A 15,779-nucleotide genomic window follows, 5' to 3' on the forward strand; every position below is an offset into this window, starting at 1 on the left:
AGGGAAGAAGTGCTGGTCTCCCTTATTAAGTACCTATGATGTGTCATGTGCAGTGCAAAGGGCTTTGCCACCCCATTGGAGATCTCTTAACTGTGTTGACATGCAAGGTGAACAAAATGAGATCGAGGTGGGCTGGCAGACAGAAGGTTGCGGAATCTGTTTGGAACCTGGCTCTGATGTTGTCCCCTAGCAGCAGACACTTTCTCCCACAAGCCCTGAAGATACGTATGTTCAGCAGTGGAGATGGGGTCTGGACATCTTGCCGTCTGGTGTGTTCACGCAGCCCTGGGGTGGCTGGGGGAGGCGAAGGCCATGTGCTTCCCGATCGGGTGAGACAGCATGTTTCTCTAACCTGACAGTTCTGCCCTCCACCAGTGGCCGCCAGCGGGTCCCACACAGAGTGCCGGGGATAAAAAGGCATTGTGACGGCGAATGGCCGGAAGGGAACCCTGTGCCCAGATGTGTGTTCTCAGCCCGGCACTCATGGGCAGACACTCTTACCCCTTCCATTTCACAGATGTGGACACTGACCCAGGCCCAGAGAGCTGAAGAAACTCGCCAGCTAGCAAGTGCTGGAGGACAGGATGGCCCTGGTGTCCTGGTGTATCACTGGGCGCTTAACCACTGCACGGGACCCTGGGAACCCACCGTGGGGGCAACGTCAGGCATCCGGGGCCAGTACGATTTTTGCCTCTTTGATGATGCCCCCCACCATTCACTATGGGAGTGGGCTGTTCCAGTGATGGTGGGTGGTGGGGGGGGGGGTCAGAAGGGGATGGAGAAGACAGGTGAGCAGGGGGTGGGAGGACCCGTCTCTGAGATTCTCGGGGGCGTTCCCCTCTGTGGACTGGCCTGGGTGCCACCTGTGGGCTCCCCCTAGGCACCTGTCGTCGGCAATAGCACTGTCCCTCTGCGGGTGTGGACGAGACAACGTCCCCAGGGAGCAGCCACTGTACCCCTTCCCCAACCCTGCCAAGGAACCATCCCCAACTGCAGTCCACCGATAAGGACACCGAGGCTCAGAGAGGTAAAGTCATGTGTCCCCAGCCACACTGCCGTGAGGGACGGAGCCAGGATTCCAACCCGGTAGGCCTGGTGGGCACGTGTGGGTGCGTGCCAGCTCTGAGGCCCCTCGGGCCCTTACCTTCTCCGGGTGGAAAAGAATGTTTCCGAGGCCCTGTAGGCTCAATGCGCGGACCTCGGGGCTGGGATCCCTGAGGCTTCGGGCCAGCACAGTCAGGACGGCCTGTCTGGGGAGCACCTCCAGCAGCATGGGGCTGTAGAGGAACTGGGGCAGTCCCCAAGGGCGGGCGGGTCAGGCTCTCATAGGGAGCCTCCGCGTGTGTCCGGGAGCAGGGCTCCAGGCCCGGGGTCTGGCAGGGGTGTTGGGGAGGGCAGCCACCAGCACCCCCGGGGGTATCTTGGTTAACAAGTACTTGAATCCTCCTTCCTAGCTGGATCAACTCTTTGATGTCTCGCTGGGGAAACTGAGGCCCAGAGGGGGAAGCGGTCTTGCCTAATGTCACACGGCAAGACTGGGGCCAATGGCCTGGCTCACGGGACACCTGTGGGGACAGAGCCCCGGGGAGGATGGCTTGGACATCCCTGCTGGTGGCAGGTGGGGTGGCGAGTGGCACCAGGCTTTGACTTGGGTTTCTCCCCACTGAGGTCATTTAGGGACATGCCACACGGTGCCCCCCCTCCCCCTGCCCAAGCCCTGCCGTGGCCCCTGCCTCAGTTGCAAAGTCTGCCACGCCCAGCTCCTATCTTGCTCTAACCTGTGCCGTCTTGGCTCAGGGCGACCTGAGCCCCGCTCTGCCTGACCGACTAGCTCTGTAGGGGTGGGGGCAGGGCGGGACAGGTGGAGCGATGGGTTCGCCCGGGCCACTGACGGGGGCGGGGGGCTGCTAAGTGGGGGACCCAGCCCCAGACCGTGGACTGCCCTGGAGACGGGAGCGGGAAGGAGTGGGTGTGACGGGTCCATCTGGCGGGGCCTCCGCCCACGAAAGGTCCTGATGGGGCACCGAGGTGGCTGGAGGAGGGGGCTGGGTCTGAGGGGCTCCCCCTCCCCCTGTCCAGGCCGCTACCTCGACGAGGATGAGGACGGCCGTCTTCCGCTCCCGTTTCTCCTTGCTCTGCAGGCTGGACAGCAGCTGGCTGGTCACTGCCTTGATCTGCCTGCAGTGGTTCTGAACCATGGCCCTGGCGCGAAGGGAGGAGGGCAGGGGGAGGGCAGCGTGGCAGGCTCGACCTGGCGTCCACCCTCCCACCATCACCTGACCCAGCTGGGGCTGAGCGGCCAGAGCTGTCCCTGGGGGTGGGTGGGCCCCCATTCCCTTATGTCCCTCTGTCCCCGCTGGCCACCCACTGGGTTCCGGGCCCGGACTGGGCCTATGGGACACGAGGAGCAGACCCCTAGGCGGCCTCCGCAGGGGTGGGGCTGGGAGAAGACACCCGTGTCCACAGGCCCCCGGTGGGTGTGCACGTGGCCAGGCACCGGGGCACCGACTTCCGTGCCAGAGGGCCGAGCACGCACACGTGTGAGTTCGAGGGGCCGTGCTCACAGGCGGACCCGAGGCGTCACTGTGGTCGATACACCCAGCTTCCTGGACAAGCAGTGGCCCGGCTCAGGCCCTGGCCCCTGCCCTGGCCCCGCTCGTACCTGGCGAGGAGACCCACGCCCTGCGGGTAGGTGCGGGTGGTGGCAAAGAGCTCCCAGGCGCCCCGCAGCTCCAGGTGGGCGAAGTCCTGCCAGTGCCCCGTGGTGGACAGCAGACCCTTCAGGGCCTCCAGCGACGTCCTGCCGGGGAGCAGAGGGGGTCACCGAGCCAGCCCTGCCCCCGGCGAGGGTGCCCGGCCGCCCTGGATGGAAAGGGACATTCCGGCTCCTGTCTGGGCTCAGGGCCCCAGTGGCCTGGAGGCCTCCCTGGGGGTGAGCTGTGCTGGGGGAGGGGGCAGCATGAGGACACTCGGGCCCGGGCCTGTGCCCTATGGTCAGTTGCCGAGGCCAGGGCCTGGAGGGTGCCCCCTCTAGGAGGGAGGGTCTGAGATGGGATTGGTGCACGGTCAGGGTGAGGTGTGCTTGGAGAGCCTCAGAGGACACGCATCGCGTCCGTGGCTGGCTCTCCAAGGCTGCAGCTCGGGTGGGGGGGGGGGTGCAGGGCAGGAGGGTGCTTCGGAGATCGGCAGTCTCCCAAGTCACAGGTACAGAGGGTCCCGGCTGAGCCTTGAAGGGATGGTGCCCTTTGAATGTGGGGCCAAGAATACAAAGAGGGCGCTGCAGGGAGGGAGGAGGAGAGCTGGGGGGTGTGGCGTCACGGAAGCCCAGACAAGTGGCCGTTCGGCACTCCTGACACCCCTCCGCCTTCAGGGGACGCAGAGAAACCAGGTTCCGCTGGCCGCATGCGCACGGGAACTCAAGAAAGTTTGCCGGACACATGGCAGGGCGGGGTGGCGAGCTCGAGATCCAGTGCCCTGTCTGTTCCGGTCACACGCCTGGCCGGGGGCAGCAGAGGAGAAGAGCAGCGAGGCCCCTGGCTCCCCAGCTGCACCGTGACAGCTCGGTCACGGGCCTAGGGCTGTCCAGGCACTGCAGGTAGGACACAGGGCGCGGGCCCGGGAGGGCAGGCCCGGCTCCCGCCATCCCACCACCCTGCGCCTTGTCACGTCCGTCCTGGCCCCACGCGACAGGTCGCATCGGCCTGGATGTGTGAGCCGGCTCCCGGAATGAGGCTATCAGCGAGGACCAAGCACGATCCCGAGCAGATTTGCCAAACCGAGTGTCCCGGGATGGAATTTCCAGGGGCCCCAACCCAAACCCCGGAAGCGGGCCTGCTGGAGCCCACGGGGACCCTGTTTGATTCCGCGTTTTCCGGAAGCGCCACAGTTTTCTGAGCGGCTGCACCCCTGTACGTTCCCGCCACGGCGGTTGTTTTCTCGAGGTGGCCTGTGTCGCCGGCCTCCGCCGCCTTGGCCGTGCGTGCAGATGGGCCGAGGCCAGCAGGGAGGGTGCAGGGGTGAAGCCTGCCCTGGACACTGGGCTGGATTCGTGCGTCTGACCTGCCGATGCCTCAGGCCCCGACTGCTGCTGTTCCCAGCAACACGACGCGGAAATGAGGCCCGGCCTCCTCTTCCCGACCTGGAGTCCAGACGCCCTCTCGGGAGTCCCCTGGTCACATGTTAGCTGCAGGAGGGCAGCGCTGGGTCTCCCTCACCTGGACATTGCCCACTCTGACCACCCATCCCCAGTGCCAGTTGGACCCTGCCACTCCCTCTGCATAGAGCCCTCTGTGGCTCCCCACTGTTCTGTGTGGAGGCCGCTTTCAAGGCCTCCTTCCTGTTCCCGCCCTGCTTGTCCCCTCCCCCCAAGCCTCTGTGCCCTCCCAGTCCCCACCCAGGGACCTCAACCATCAGTGAGGTCTCAGCCCAGGTGCTGGGTCCTCAGGGACTACACGATAGGTGGTCATCCTCTGTGGAGGTGATGACTCTCCCTCAGGGCACTCTGCACAGTGTGTCAAGCACCCAACTGTCACCGGGCTGTCACCTGACCCCCATGTGCATTTCCATGGGGCTGTGAGCTCCCTAGCAGAGGGTCCCGCCTCTGGTGATGAGCGTGGTCTGGGACACAGCAAGCACCCGTCGATATTTAAGTGCTGACAGTGGGGCACACAGTGGTCCCCCAGCAAGTGCTGATGAGGTAGCGCTTCTACCTCTCTTTTCCTCTAAGAGCCGTAGGGAGCATGGAGCGGGAGGCAGGGGCACCGCCGAGCCAGGGGCCAGGGGCCAGGGGCCAGGGGCCGGGCTTGGCCAGGAATGGAGGCGGGTCTGGGCAGGGCTGTGGGGGCCCCGGGGTGGTAAGGAGAGGACAGGCGGGACCGAGTCCTGTGCCTTCTGTCGGCCCCTCCCTGCTCAGTCCCTGGGAAGTCACATCTCCCTGCAGATCCCAGGGCCCCTGCCCGCCGGGCAAATGGACAAGAAGATGCTGGGGCTGGCGTCATGCCATCGAACCCTTCACCTTCGCCTTGACCGAGGCCCGGAGTGTTGACCACTCGTCCAGGGCCGAGTGCTCACAGGGGAGGTTAGGATGAGGTCTTCGATCTCAGATCCGGGACCGAAGAGCATATCGTTATGAATTGCTCATTTGCTCCTTGTCAACTGCCAAAACCAGGACTGTGACCAGTGTTTTAAATAAAGAGCTTTACCTTGAAAGCTTTAAGTTTAAAAGACAACAAATTGGAAGGAGGTGAGAAACAGAAAGGAAGCACCAAGTACTATAGGGAGGTTCCGAAAGTTAACTTTACATATGAGCTTCCTGGCAGCCAGGGCAAAAAGGAAAATATGTTGGCTGTCCTTAGAAGTGGTCCAAGAGAGTGTCTTTGAAATAAAGAGAAATCAGATGCCCCATGAGAATGAGAGAGTTGGCCCATGATGGAGAAACTAAAGGGATGCGAAGTCCTTCAGGGGGCAAGACGGGTCCCGGAGGAGAACCCAGCCGAGAACTGACCAAAGCAGTTAACTCTCTAAAGAAAGAGGCTTTGTTTGTCAGAGATACAAAGGAAAGGGACCCACAGGTGTCTTTGCAGCCCTGCTGGGGAAGGGGTGCCATGCCCACCCCCCACTTGCTGGTCCCAGAGGCTGGCCCAGCTTAGCAGGGTGTCAGGGACTTCAGAGGCTTGATCCTGCCTCACTGGGGTGCCCCCTGGTATCTGGTGCCACCCCCATGCTACTGGGGGCACCACAGACAGGAGGCCTCTCAGCAGCGGGTGCCCCGATCCCCTCCTTGGCCTGTGTCCCCCTTCATGGTGCCACATCCGCCAGGCGTCAGACCCTGGACGGCAGCGGTCGCTGGGTAACAGTGGCTGCCCGTGTCCCCACCGTCCCGGACTATTTGCTGGCCCTGCTGCTGGTTGGCCTGCCCTTCCTTTGGGCCCTTCGGGTTTTCCTCCGGGCAAGGGGGGCTCAGGTCCTGTCCCAGCCCCAGGGAGGGTGTGGGAGCCCCACCGGGTCAGAGCCCCATGTGCCCCTGTGGCCGAGGCGATTGGCTCACGGGTGAGCATGTGATCCAAGACCGGCCAATCAGAGCTGGTGGACTATGCCAGGCAGGGGGGTCGGAGAGCCTGTCCCTCGGTTGCTTGGGCCACCTCCCTCCTCCCTGGAGAGGACTTGTCTAGAGAGAGGCCGTGGGGCTGAGGTCCGGGAGGGAGATGCCAGGGCTGCCTGAGCATCTCCGCCGGCTGGCCTGGGTAAGAAGCTGACAGGTGCCCCGGGGAGATGGACAGACACCCCCTCCCTGGGGGAGACAGACAGATATGCCCCTTGGGGGAACCCCAAGTCAGACAGACACCCTGGCTTCTTGGGGGAGACAGACAGACACCCTGGCTCCCTGGGGGCTTCCGGTCTACGGGGCACAGATAACAGTTGTCAGGCAGTGGCCCTGGGAGGGGGAGCGGCAGGGTAGAAGTGGGACCACCGTTTTAGAGAAGGTGGTCGGAGACCCCGGCAGGAAGTGAGGGTATCGGGGGGAGCGGGAGCAGGGAGTGAGAGGCCCCGAGGCAGTCACACGCGGGGTCTAAGGAACAGTGGGGAGACCTCAGAGGCTGGAACAGAGGGTGTGAGTGAGGGGCGTGTGACAAGAAATGAGGTCCCGGAGGCGGCAACAGGGAGCCAGAGGGAGAGGGGCCTCGGGGGCACTGTGAGGATCTGGCTTTTTCTGAATTAAGTGGGGAGAGGCTGGGGGTCATGAGGCCTTGGATGTGTTTTGACTGGGATCTGGGCTGTGGCGAGGAGGGCAGGAGGCGGGGGGGGGTGGGAGGTGGGGCAGGGGGAGCTAGGAGGCTGGCCCCGGGTGGGCAGGGGCAGGGCTGGGAGGGGGGGTAGCAGACGGAGGGAGTTGGTTCATTGCAACCCCCTCCTGGCCCTCCTACGTACGTTCTGGGAGGAGAACGTTTTATTAGCTTATTAGGGAAGATTCATGCATTTCGCACGGTTGATGTGAATAAAAAAAGAACTTTATGCACATTCGAATTCAGAAGCAATATGAGAAGAAGTGGCATTTTTTTCTCAGTGACGCGCCTTGGGGAGAGCTGTTAAAACTGACAAATTACGTGAAACACATCATAATACAAACAAATGAAAAGAGTCGGTCCCCGTGGTTTTTAAAGACTTGCTTGTTGGGTTTCTCAAGACACGACCTGGCGTGGAGGGAGGGCGAGGCAGCCGGCCCGAACTGTGGCCGAGTGCCACGGGGGCGCGGACCCTCCGACGCAGGCCCCGTCCACGCCGCTCAGGCCACACCCGCCCACGTCGGTGCAAAAGTGTACGGGGCTCAGAGCAATGCGCAAGGCGACCCAGAGGGGCGTCTGCCCTCACAGGCTCAGCGGTGGCCAGGGGGACACCCCTGCCATCCCACGGGCACTAGCTCAGCAACTCGAGGGCATTCTGTGTGTCTCTGGGAAAGCCTCTGACCCTCTCTGAGCCTCGGTTTCCTCATCTGTACATTGGGGAGGACGAGAAACATCTCGCCGAACCCCCACAAGGACCACATTCAGGAAAGACCCGGTGCCCTGGTGTGGGCAGATGTTAGGTGCTGTGTCCTGTCACCGAGGATGTCTGCTGCCCAGCGACCCTCGGGGAGCAAGTAAACCAGCCACATGCCTGCCCTGAGTCCCTCCGCGTGACTGCGGTGCTGGCCATGATGGTGTTCGGGGGTTGAGTCCCCCCCGCCCACCCCAAAGCTATGTCCAAGTCCTAAACCCCATACCTGTGAGTGTGGTCTTATTTGGAAACAGGGTCTTTGCAGATGGAATCGAGTTAAGATGAGGCCCTTAGGGTGGCCCTAATCCATCATGACTGGTGTCCTTATAAGAAGAGGGAAACTGAGCCAAGAGACACATGGCCGAGGACACCAGGTGACAAGGGAAGCAGAGGCGGGAGCAACGCGTCCACAGGCCAGGGACACAGAGACTGCCCGCAGAGCCAGGAGAGGGAGAGGCAGAAAGCGTCCTCCCCGGCAGGCTTCAGAGGCAGCACGGCCCTGCCGACACCTTGAACTCGGACCCTGGCCTCCAGAACTGGGACAATAGGTGCCTGGTGCCGTGGGGCGCGCCCCTGCTTTCTCAGCCCTGGGAAGTCAGTGTCTTTGCCTCATCCCTGCAGGCGGAGCCTGAACGCCCCCCTACCTCTGCGGACTGGGCGTGGCCAGCGGCTGGGCCTCCTGGCCGGGCTCCTCGGGCAGGTTCAGCTCCGAGATGTAGTGCGTCTGGGTGAGGAGGGCCAGGAGGAGCTCTGGGTAGGCCTCCTGCACCGCCTTCTCGAACTCTCGGGCAAACTGCAGCTCGTGAAGCAAGTTCATGGCCTGGCAGGGGGCAGGGGACACGCTGTAGCTCCCGAGCCCGGGACGGCGGCCCGAGGCTTCCTGTGCCCACCGGAGCATTCGATCCGGAAGGTCCTCAGGGTGGGGGGACAGCACTGAGCAGTCAGGACAGAGGGAGGCCGGGGCTCGGGGTGTGGAGGGACACAGACAAGACCCCCCTGCTGACCCCGTGCTGCTGTGTGGTTTTGGGCGGGAAGGGCGGGGGGCCGCACGGGCATGGGGTGGACCCCCCCTCTGCAGCCACGTTCAGACGGAATCGAGTTCAGGCGGCTGCTGGCCTGGGGCCTCCGGGTGGGGAGGGGCACCTGCGGGCTCCGGGCTGCTGCTCAGGGGGCTTTGGGGGTGGGGGGGGGTGTCTCAGCCGGGGAGACAACAGGGTCGGCCACGGCGGCTGCCTCGTCAGAGTCCAGCCGCGGAGGACAGGTGTGGCCGTGCTAGGAAGTGAGCTCCCCGCTCCTGCGGCTGTGTAAGGAGGAAAGCTGGGCTGGGGGGATTCCTACAGGAGGGCGGGGGCTGCAGGAGGCGGCCTCAAAGGTTCCTCCAAGATCTACAGCCCCAGAGCCCAAGTGCGGACGGAGGGGTTCTCCATCGCCCCCCCCCGCCCCCCGCCCCCGCTCTTCCTCGGCTGGAACCTGTCTCCTGGAGCCCCCGGGCTGTGAGGCCACCCACACAGCGCGTCCGGCATCCTGGGGACACGCCGTGTGACCCAGGGCCCTCAGCAGCCCTGCAGGACCACCGCCGTCCCACTTCACGGGGCAGAAGCGGGCTCCGTAGCCCCCCGCCGGGACGTGCTCAGCCTTTGGTCGTGCCCCTTCCCCGGCCGGGAGACGGGGCTCCCCCTCCCCCAGCCTGGCGCACAGTGGGTGCCCTGGATGCCACCGGCATCTGCACGCGGGAAGCCGGTCGGCCCGGTGGCGGCTGGGGGCCGCGTGGAGGCAGTGGCTGCAGAGACTCACGGTGAGCGAGTGCAGGTAGGTCTTATCCTCGGGCGGGGGGCTGCCGTCTCTGGCCCCGGATGGCAGCGGCCGCTCCTGCAGCCAGGCCAGCAGCGTGGCCACCACCAGGCGACTCACGGGGCGCTCGGCCCCCAGGGCCCTCCACAACTGGAAGGAGTGGCTGTGGGCAAAGAGGGGCCGTGAGGCCAGCCCTGCTTGTGCTCGGCCACAGCGCTGGCCACGGTGAGCGGGGTCTCAGGCGCCTGGAGTAGTGGGGAGGGGGAGGGAGGAGGCTGGGCTGGATCCCGGGGCCTGGGGGGTGGAGGAGAGCATCTCGGGGTGGCCGCCTTCACCACGAAGGGCGGCGTGGACGGGTGTGTGTGCGTGTGTGTGCGTGTGTGTGTGCGTGCGGCCTGGGGGATGTGCCATGGACAGTGGGCCAGCCGCCCCTGGTCCGTGCTCCTGGGTCTCACTTTCGGGGTCTGTTCTCCAGGCTCCTCGCACCCCAGCTACAGACTCTGAGTCTGTTGCCCTCAGTGGCTCCAAAGTCCAGCTGACCCCTGCCCTCCGACCTCTGCCGCTCCGGGCCTCCACACGTGCTGCGAGCACTCCTCCCCCGCCGGGCCTGCACCCGCTCAGCCGTTGGTACTTCTGCCTGGAGGCCTGTCCCGGCTGGCTCCTCCTGGCCTGGGTTTGCTGGGGTCCAGCTCCCCAGGCCTGACCTGGGTCGAGTGGGGGCCATCAGAGCTTTATGCTAACTTGTGCTCATTTTGCAGGTGGGGACACTGAGGACTGGAGAGAGGGAGAGAGGACTGCCCTGATCGGGGCCCTGCCTTGTGACGGAGCAGCTGGGGCTGGGGCCCAGGCCTGCCCGGTCCTGTGACCTTTCCACTTGGTCCGAGGCACCGGCCCGTGACACCTGGGGAGGCAGGGTGTTGGGGCTCCCGAGAGGTCGGTGACCCTGACGGCCCTCTGTTTCCTGTGCTATGGGGTCTGTGGGCCTGCGTGCTGGGTAGAAGCGCCTGGAGGGGTGGGGGTGGGGTCCGGAGGCCAGAGCGGGGGCCTGGATGAGCCCCCACCCCAGCGTTCAGACAGCCCTGGGCTGGGTGGGCACGACAGCTCCAAGGCTTCTGAGACTCTGAAGCATAGGGTGGGGCCTAGAAAGAGTGTGGCCTTTGCTGCCAGAAGGACGTGGGCCCAAGTCCCTGCTCTGTGCCCTCACGGCCGTGTGACCGAGGGCAAGTCTCTGGGGGTAGAGCCTGCCTGGAGGGACTTAGGTGACAGGCTTCTTCAAGAGCGAGGGCACCCAGAGGCCACGGTTTCTGCTTTGCTCTGTTGGCACGTGTGTGCTCAGCACGGTCACATGTGGGCAGTGAACTCGGGGACGGAGCAGTGACAGAATGGGTAAAATCCCTGCCCGTGTGGGAGTGACCCCTACAGCGCGGCTCAGCCAGCAAGCAAGGGCACGTCAGACCAAGAGCACAGAGCAGGGGAGGGGAGGGGGCCGCAGGAGACAGCGGGAGGGCGCATCTGCTGTGCTCGGTTTCTAGTGGGGCAGTGGGGAAGCCGTCCCCAGGACGGGACACAAACACAGACCCGAGGACGTAAGGGGGGAGCCATGTGGCCCTGGGGGTGGGCAGAACCTTCTGGCCCCGACTCAGAGCCGTTGTTGGTATGTTCAGGGCCAGCATGGTCGGGGTGGGAGAGAGTGGGCCAGCAGACGACCTTATTGGCCACTGTCAAGGTTTTGGCTTTGACTTTGAGCAAGATGGGGCCACCGGAGGGCTTGCAGCACAGGAGTGAGGGGGTCCGACTTACTAGTGAAGCCCTGTTCTGGCTGCTGGGAGGGAGGGGTGGACATGGCCAGGGACTCCGTGGGAGCCAGCGATGTCCTGACTAGGGTGGTGACAGGGCTGGGGACACAGGGGTGAGGGGGAGGGTGCGCTGCTGGGATCTTTGAGGATGGGTCTGGGTGTAGAGAGGAGAGTCAAGGGGACCCTGAGAGCTTTGGCTAGAGAAACTGGGTGACAAAAGGGATAATGCGAAAGAGAAAAAGTTAAGGCCCTACGAGAGAAAAAAGAACCCACCCCCCCCCCAAACACTCGAAAAACCCCAACTGGAGGACACAGGCCCCTTTCACTGCCACGAAGACACAGAATCTCCTAAATTATCTGGACTTTGCTACACTAAACAGAAGAGGGTGCCATTGAACTTGGAATCCTACAGAACACGCTACTAGTGTTTTATAGGAACGGGAACAAAACGAGCAGGTCCACAGAGGTATTGCAACAACAACAACAACGACAACAACAACCAAACCGAGAAAGACGGTCCGTTCACAACGAGAGGAAACCCCTCCCTAAAGAGCAGCCCGGGGCAGACAAGGCCGTGAGGCCACACGGCCCCTGCAGCCCCGCGGACTCCAGCCGTCACCGACAGATGGGAAAAGCCACCTCGAATTGTCGCTTCAAAAAAGAAAAAGAAAAACCTCAGCGAAGAAAGGAAAAGGGAGTGAGTTCCGGGAAGAGGTGGGAGAGACGACATCATCTTACAGGTGGAAAAACGCAAGACGCCCAGAGGGCTAAGACGGAAGCTGAGGGGCAGTGAGGAAAAGCAGAAAGATGGCCAGGGGAGGAGCAAAGAGGAGAAAATACTGCCGACGGACGGAGGGCGGGCCAGGGACGGACGGCACTCTGATTCCCAGTCTGGAAGGAGAAACACAGCAGGGGATCGGAACTGATATTTAAAGCGATGACCTAGAGAACTTTCCAGAAACAGTAACAGCAACGGCAGAAGGCCTCAACCTACATAGTCAAAGAGTCTACCAGGTCCCTGCGAGAATTAACACAGAGTGATCAACTCTGAGACATTTCTTAATACAACAGTTAAATTTCGAAGGTAAAGAAACACGCTTCAAGGTGTCCAGGCATAAGGACCTCTTGCAGGGGCACCCGGAGGGCTCAGGAGGTTGAGCTTCCGACTTCGGCTCAGGTCACGATCTTGCGGTTCGTGGCTTTGAGCCCCGCGTCGGGCTCTGCGCCGACGGCTCGGAGCCTGGAGCCTGCTTTGGATTCTGTGTCTCCCTGTCTCTCTGCCCCTCCCCTGCTTGTGCTCTGTCTCTGTCTCTCAAAAATAAGTAAACATTAAAAAGAAAAGACCTCTTGCAAAGGCACACATATTTACAAAGGCAAAAAGATGACCATTATTAGAGTTAATAGAAGAAAGTGTGAACCAAGGATTTTATGACCAGCCAAGCTGTCCTTCAAGGCACACGACTTGTGACACGCAGGTGCCCAGGGCAAGCTGGAGCTGCCCGCCCCCCCACCCCAGCCTGTCAGAGACGGGCTCGTCCACTTAGGACAGGACTAGGGCTCTCCAGGGGAGGCGAGGGGGCGCGTGTCGGGGCCAGAGCCGAGCAGAGTGCAGACTTCGGCCAAGTGAAAACGTGCAGCTGAAAACACAGGAGAAGAAGAGGGGTGGCACAGAGGACATCAGTCTTGCTGCTGGTTTTATGGGCAGGTGGCCGGGAGGTAGCAGGTTTTATGGGCAGGTGGCCGGGAGGTAGCAGGTGACCGCAGAAGATGAATAAAGCAGACTACGAAAGGTGAACCCATAAATGGAAAAAAGGATTAAGGATCAAAGACCACACCTCCCGCAGAAACAGAAATAGAGCAAATAAAGTAAAACACACACCAGTACGGGACATGAGGGTGGGGTAGAGACTCTACAAGCCAGTCGTATCGATCAGTGTGAGGGAAGGACTTAGCTCCCTGGTTAAAAGAAACAGACTTCCAATTTGGATCACAAATCGAAACCGGGCTCCACGCTGTCTGTGGGACGACAGACACACGCGGGGCCGACGCGGAAACGTAGGCGAGCGCAGGTGCACCTGTTGTCCTGAGAACAGACACAGCGGGCTGCGGGCCCTCGGAGCACTACATGTGACAGGGCAGTGCACTCGATCATGCCCAAAGTCACGGCTGCTCAGGAAGCTGTGTGTCTGCACAGATCCCATGACAACCACCTTTATGAGGTAGAAATTGCGGGAGACGGAGGGCTCCGTGGATAGAAGTGCATTAGAAATGACTTCAGCGTGCTGTGCTCAGAACGAGACAGATCCGAATGGACATCGGTTAAATACATATACAACACAGTCAATAAGGCAACTCTGAGGATACGCTTCAAGCTCTGCGCCTGACGATGGAAAAGACACCTTCTTCTCGGGGGCCCGGACCACATTCACAACAGCTGTCCAAAAGATCCGCGAATTCCATCGAGCAGAAGCACTGCAGGTGACCTTCTCTGTTCCCAATGCAAACAAACACACACACACAAAAAACAAAGCAAAACAAAACAGACCCTCCAGAACCCTCGAAATTACGAACAACAGTGTGGAGAGCAGAAATCTTTCTGCAAACAAGTCTCGGGTGCTGGGAGCTGGAGGGAGCTCTCTTCCGGTGCCTTCTGACTCCTCAGCGGAGTGGAAGCAAGGCTGGCCGCTGAGTGTGGTGTCAGAGGTGCGGGGGGCTGGGGGGGGGGCGTGGAGAGCTGCAGGAGGGTGGCCGGGAATGAAAAATGTGTGCTTTTTTCTCACGGGCAGGTGTGAAGGTGGAGTGCAGGGTTGAGGGCAGGCGAGTGTGGCTGGCCCGCCTCCGGACTCGGGGGGGGCGGGGGTCTGAGGGCTTCGAGAGAAAGCCAGCCCCACCCAAAAGGGCCGCGGTGACCACCTGGGTGGGGGAGGGAGAGGGGGTGTTGGCTGGGCTCTTTCAGGCGCGCCTGGGGTCCACGAGGCGACAGGTGACAGAGGCTGGGCCGGGGTGTCCTGTGTGGCACAGGATGGTGGGCAGTGGCCCCCCGGAGCCGGCCTCAGGAGGCGTGCAGGAAGCAAACAGGGAGGGAGCAAACAGGCTCCCTCCCTGCACCCAGGCCTGTGGGGGGTGGGGCCCTGTTCCCCGCCCGGGGGAGGATGGAGGGTGGGGCCGGGCACCTGTCCAAGGGTATGGAGGGGTCCAGGAAGGTGGCCACCAGCTCCGAGGTGTGGTTGCGGGCTAGCAGGGTGATGGCGTGCAGGGCGACTTTCTTGGCTTGGGGGATGTGGACAGAGCAGAGCTGCAAGTGAATGGCTCGGCCCAGCTTGGCAACCTGTGCAGGGAGGCAGAGGATATAGGCGGGAGAGCTGGTCTGAGGGGGGAGGCCAGGCCCTGCCCGGGGAAGTCTGAGGGGAGGCACGTCCCCGCCCCGGATGCCTGGTCAGAAGGGCAGTCCCAGGCTGCGGGGAGAGAGGTCCCCCCACCTTTTCCCCTGGCACCAGAGGCCCTCCCACTCTGTCCAAACATTGCCCAGTCACCGGGAGGCTCAGACACACCGGCCTCGTCACCTCCCGAGCAGGCCACTTGGGCACACGCTGTTATGGGAGCCTGGAACGCCCCTCGCCTTCCACTTTCGGTGCCCTTGCTCACCCGTCTGGGGCTTCCCCATGTGCAGGACGCGTCATCAATCGTCCTTTTCCCGGGGGCCACCCCCACCCCACTGGGTGTACTTCCTATGTTCAGTCCTTATCTGTCCGTGTCTGCCCCGCCCATTGGACCGGGAACTTCTGGAAAGGTCTGTGCCTTCTCCTCCCCCATGTGCTGCGCCAGAGCCTGGAGCAGTTGTTCCATCAGTGCACGTGTGCCTCTCGAGCCTGCAAACACCACTCGGGGCCCCAGGACACCTGCTTGGGCCGTTCGTTCGTTCGTTCATTCACTCACTCGTTCATTCAGTGGAACTTGTCAGGGTGGGGTCTGTGGCTCCCCCATCGGGGCTGAGCTCGGGGACGCTGCCTTGGCCCAGAGACGCTGGCTTCAGGTGCTGGCTGCCGGGCGTCCCTCTGCCCCCAGACCCGTCCCGGCCCACCCTCAGCGGGTGCCCCGGCCCTCTCACCGTCTCCAGCTCGGCCCCGTGCTCCTGGATGGCGAGGAGCAGCATGTCGGCGGCCGCCTGCACGCGGAAGGAGCTGGGGGATCCCAGTCCGTCAATGGCTGTCCAGATGAGGTCGGTCAGCTCTGCCACCGTGAGATGCTTCATGACCTCCTGTACCGGCAGGGGCGAGGGCAGCCGTCACTGTGGGTCACGCGTGCCCAGGTGTCCGCTCCTGCCTTTGCTTTCCCTTTTCCTTTGCTTCAGGCCACTCTGGTTTCTGAGCACCCCGTAATTCTGAGCCCCTCTCCTCCGGGACCACACGTGATCACCTGCACATGTCTCTGAGCCAGCCACGGCCCGGGGGCAGGAAGGGAGAGAGTGATGCCCACGGTAGGGCAGAGGCATGGCTCCCTTCCTCACTCAGACCCAGTGGTTGTCCTGGGACCTGCACGGCCCCGCCAGCCTCCTTTCCTCCCCTCCTCTGCCCTGTCTTCGCCTCGTGGGCTTCCTCAGCTGCCAGCCTCCGTCCCGCTGGGTGCTTGCTCCCCAGGCCAAGCCCCAGCCCTCCTTCC

General features: G+C 62.7%; 1 protein-coding gene across 2 annotated transcripts in view; it reads right to left on the minus strand.

The window, feature by feature from the left end:
* The window catches only part of LOC125156607 (maestro heat-like repeat family member 5), a 63,768-nt gene that overhangs the window by 7,110 nt on the left and 40,879 nt on the right, over positions 1 to 15,779 (minus strand). For both annotated transcript variants that reach the window (XM_047842776.1, XM_047842775.1), the window contains exons 18-24: positions 15,229 to 15,378; positions 14,294 to 14,448; positions 9,328 to 9,487; positions 8,178 to 8,353; positions 2,663 to 2,800; positions 2,088 to 2,202; positions 1,145 to 1,288 (exon numbers count right to left, since the gene is read on the minus strand). In XM_047842776.1, the coding sequence (XP_047698732.1) occupies positions 1,145 to 1,288; positions 2,088 to 2,202; positions 2,663 to 2,800; positions 8,178 to 8,353; positions 9,328 to 9,487; positions 14,294 to 14,448; positions 15,229 to 15,378 (1,038 nt within the window). The remainder of the gene's footprint in view (positions 1 to 1,144; positions 1,289 to 2,087; positions 2,203 to 2,662; positions 2,801 to 8,177; positions 8,354 to 9,327; positions 9,488 to 14,293; positions 14,449 to 15,228; positions 15,379 to 15,779) is intronic.

This window comes from Prionailurus viverrinus, chromosome F2 (genome assembly GCF_022837055.1).
Source record: "Prionailurus viverrinus isolate Anna chromosome F2, UM_Priviv_1.0, whole genome shotgun sequence".
Lineage (NCBI taxonomy): Eukaryota > Metazoa > Chordata > Mammalia > Carnivora > Felidae > Prionailurus > Prionailurus viverrinus.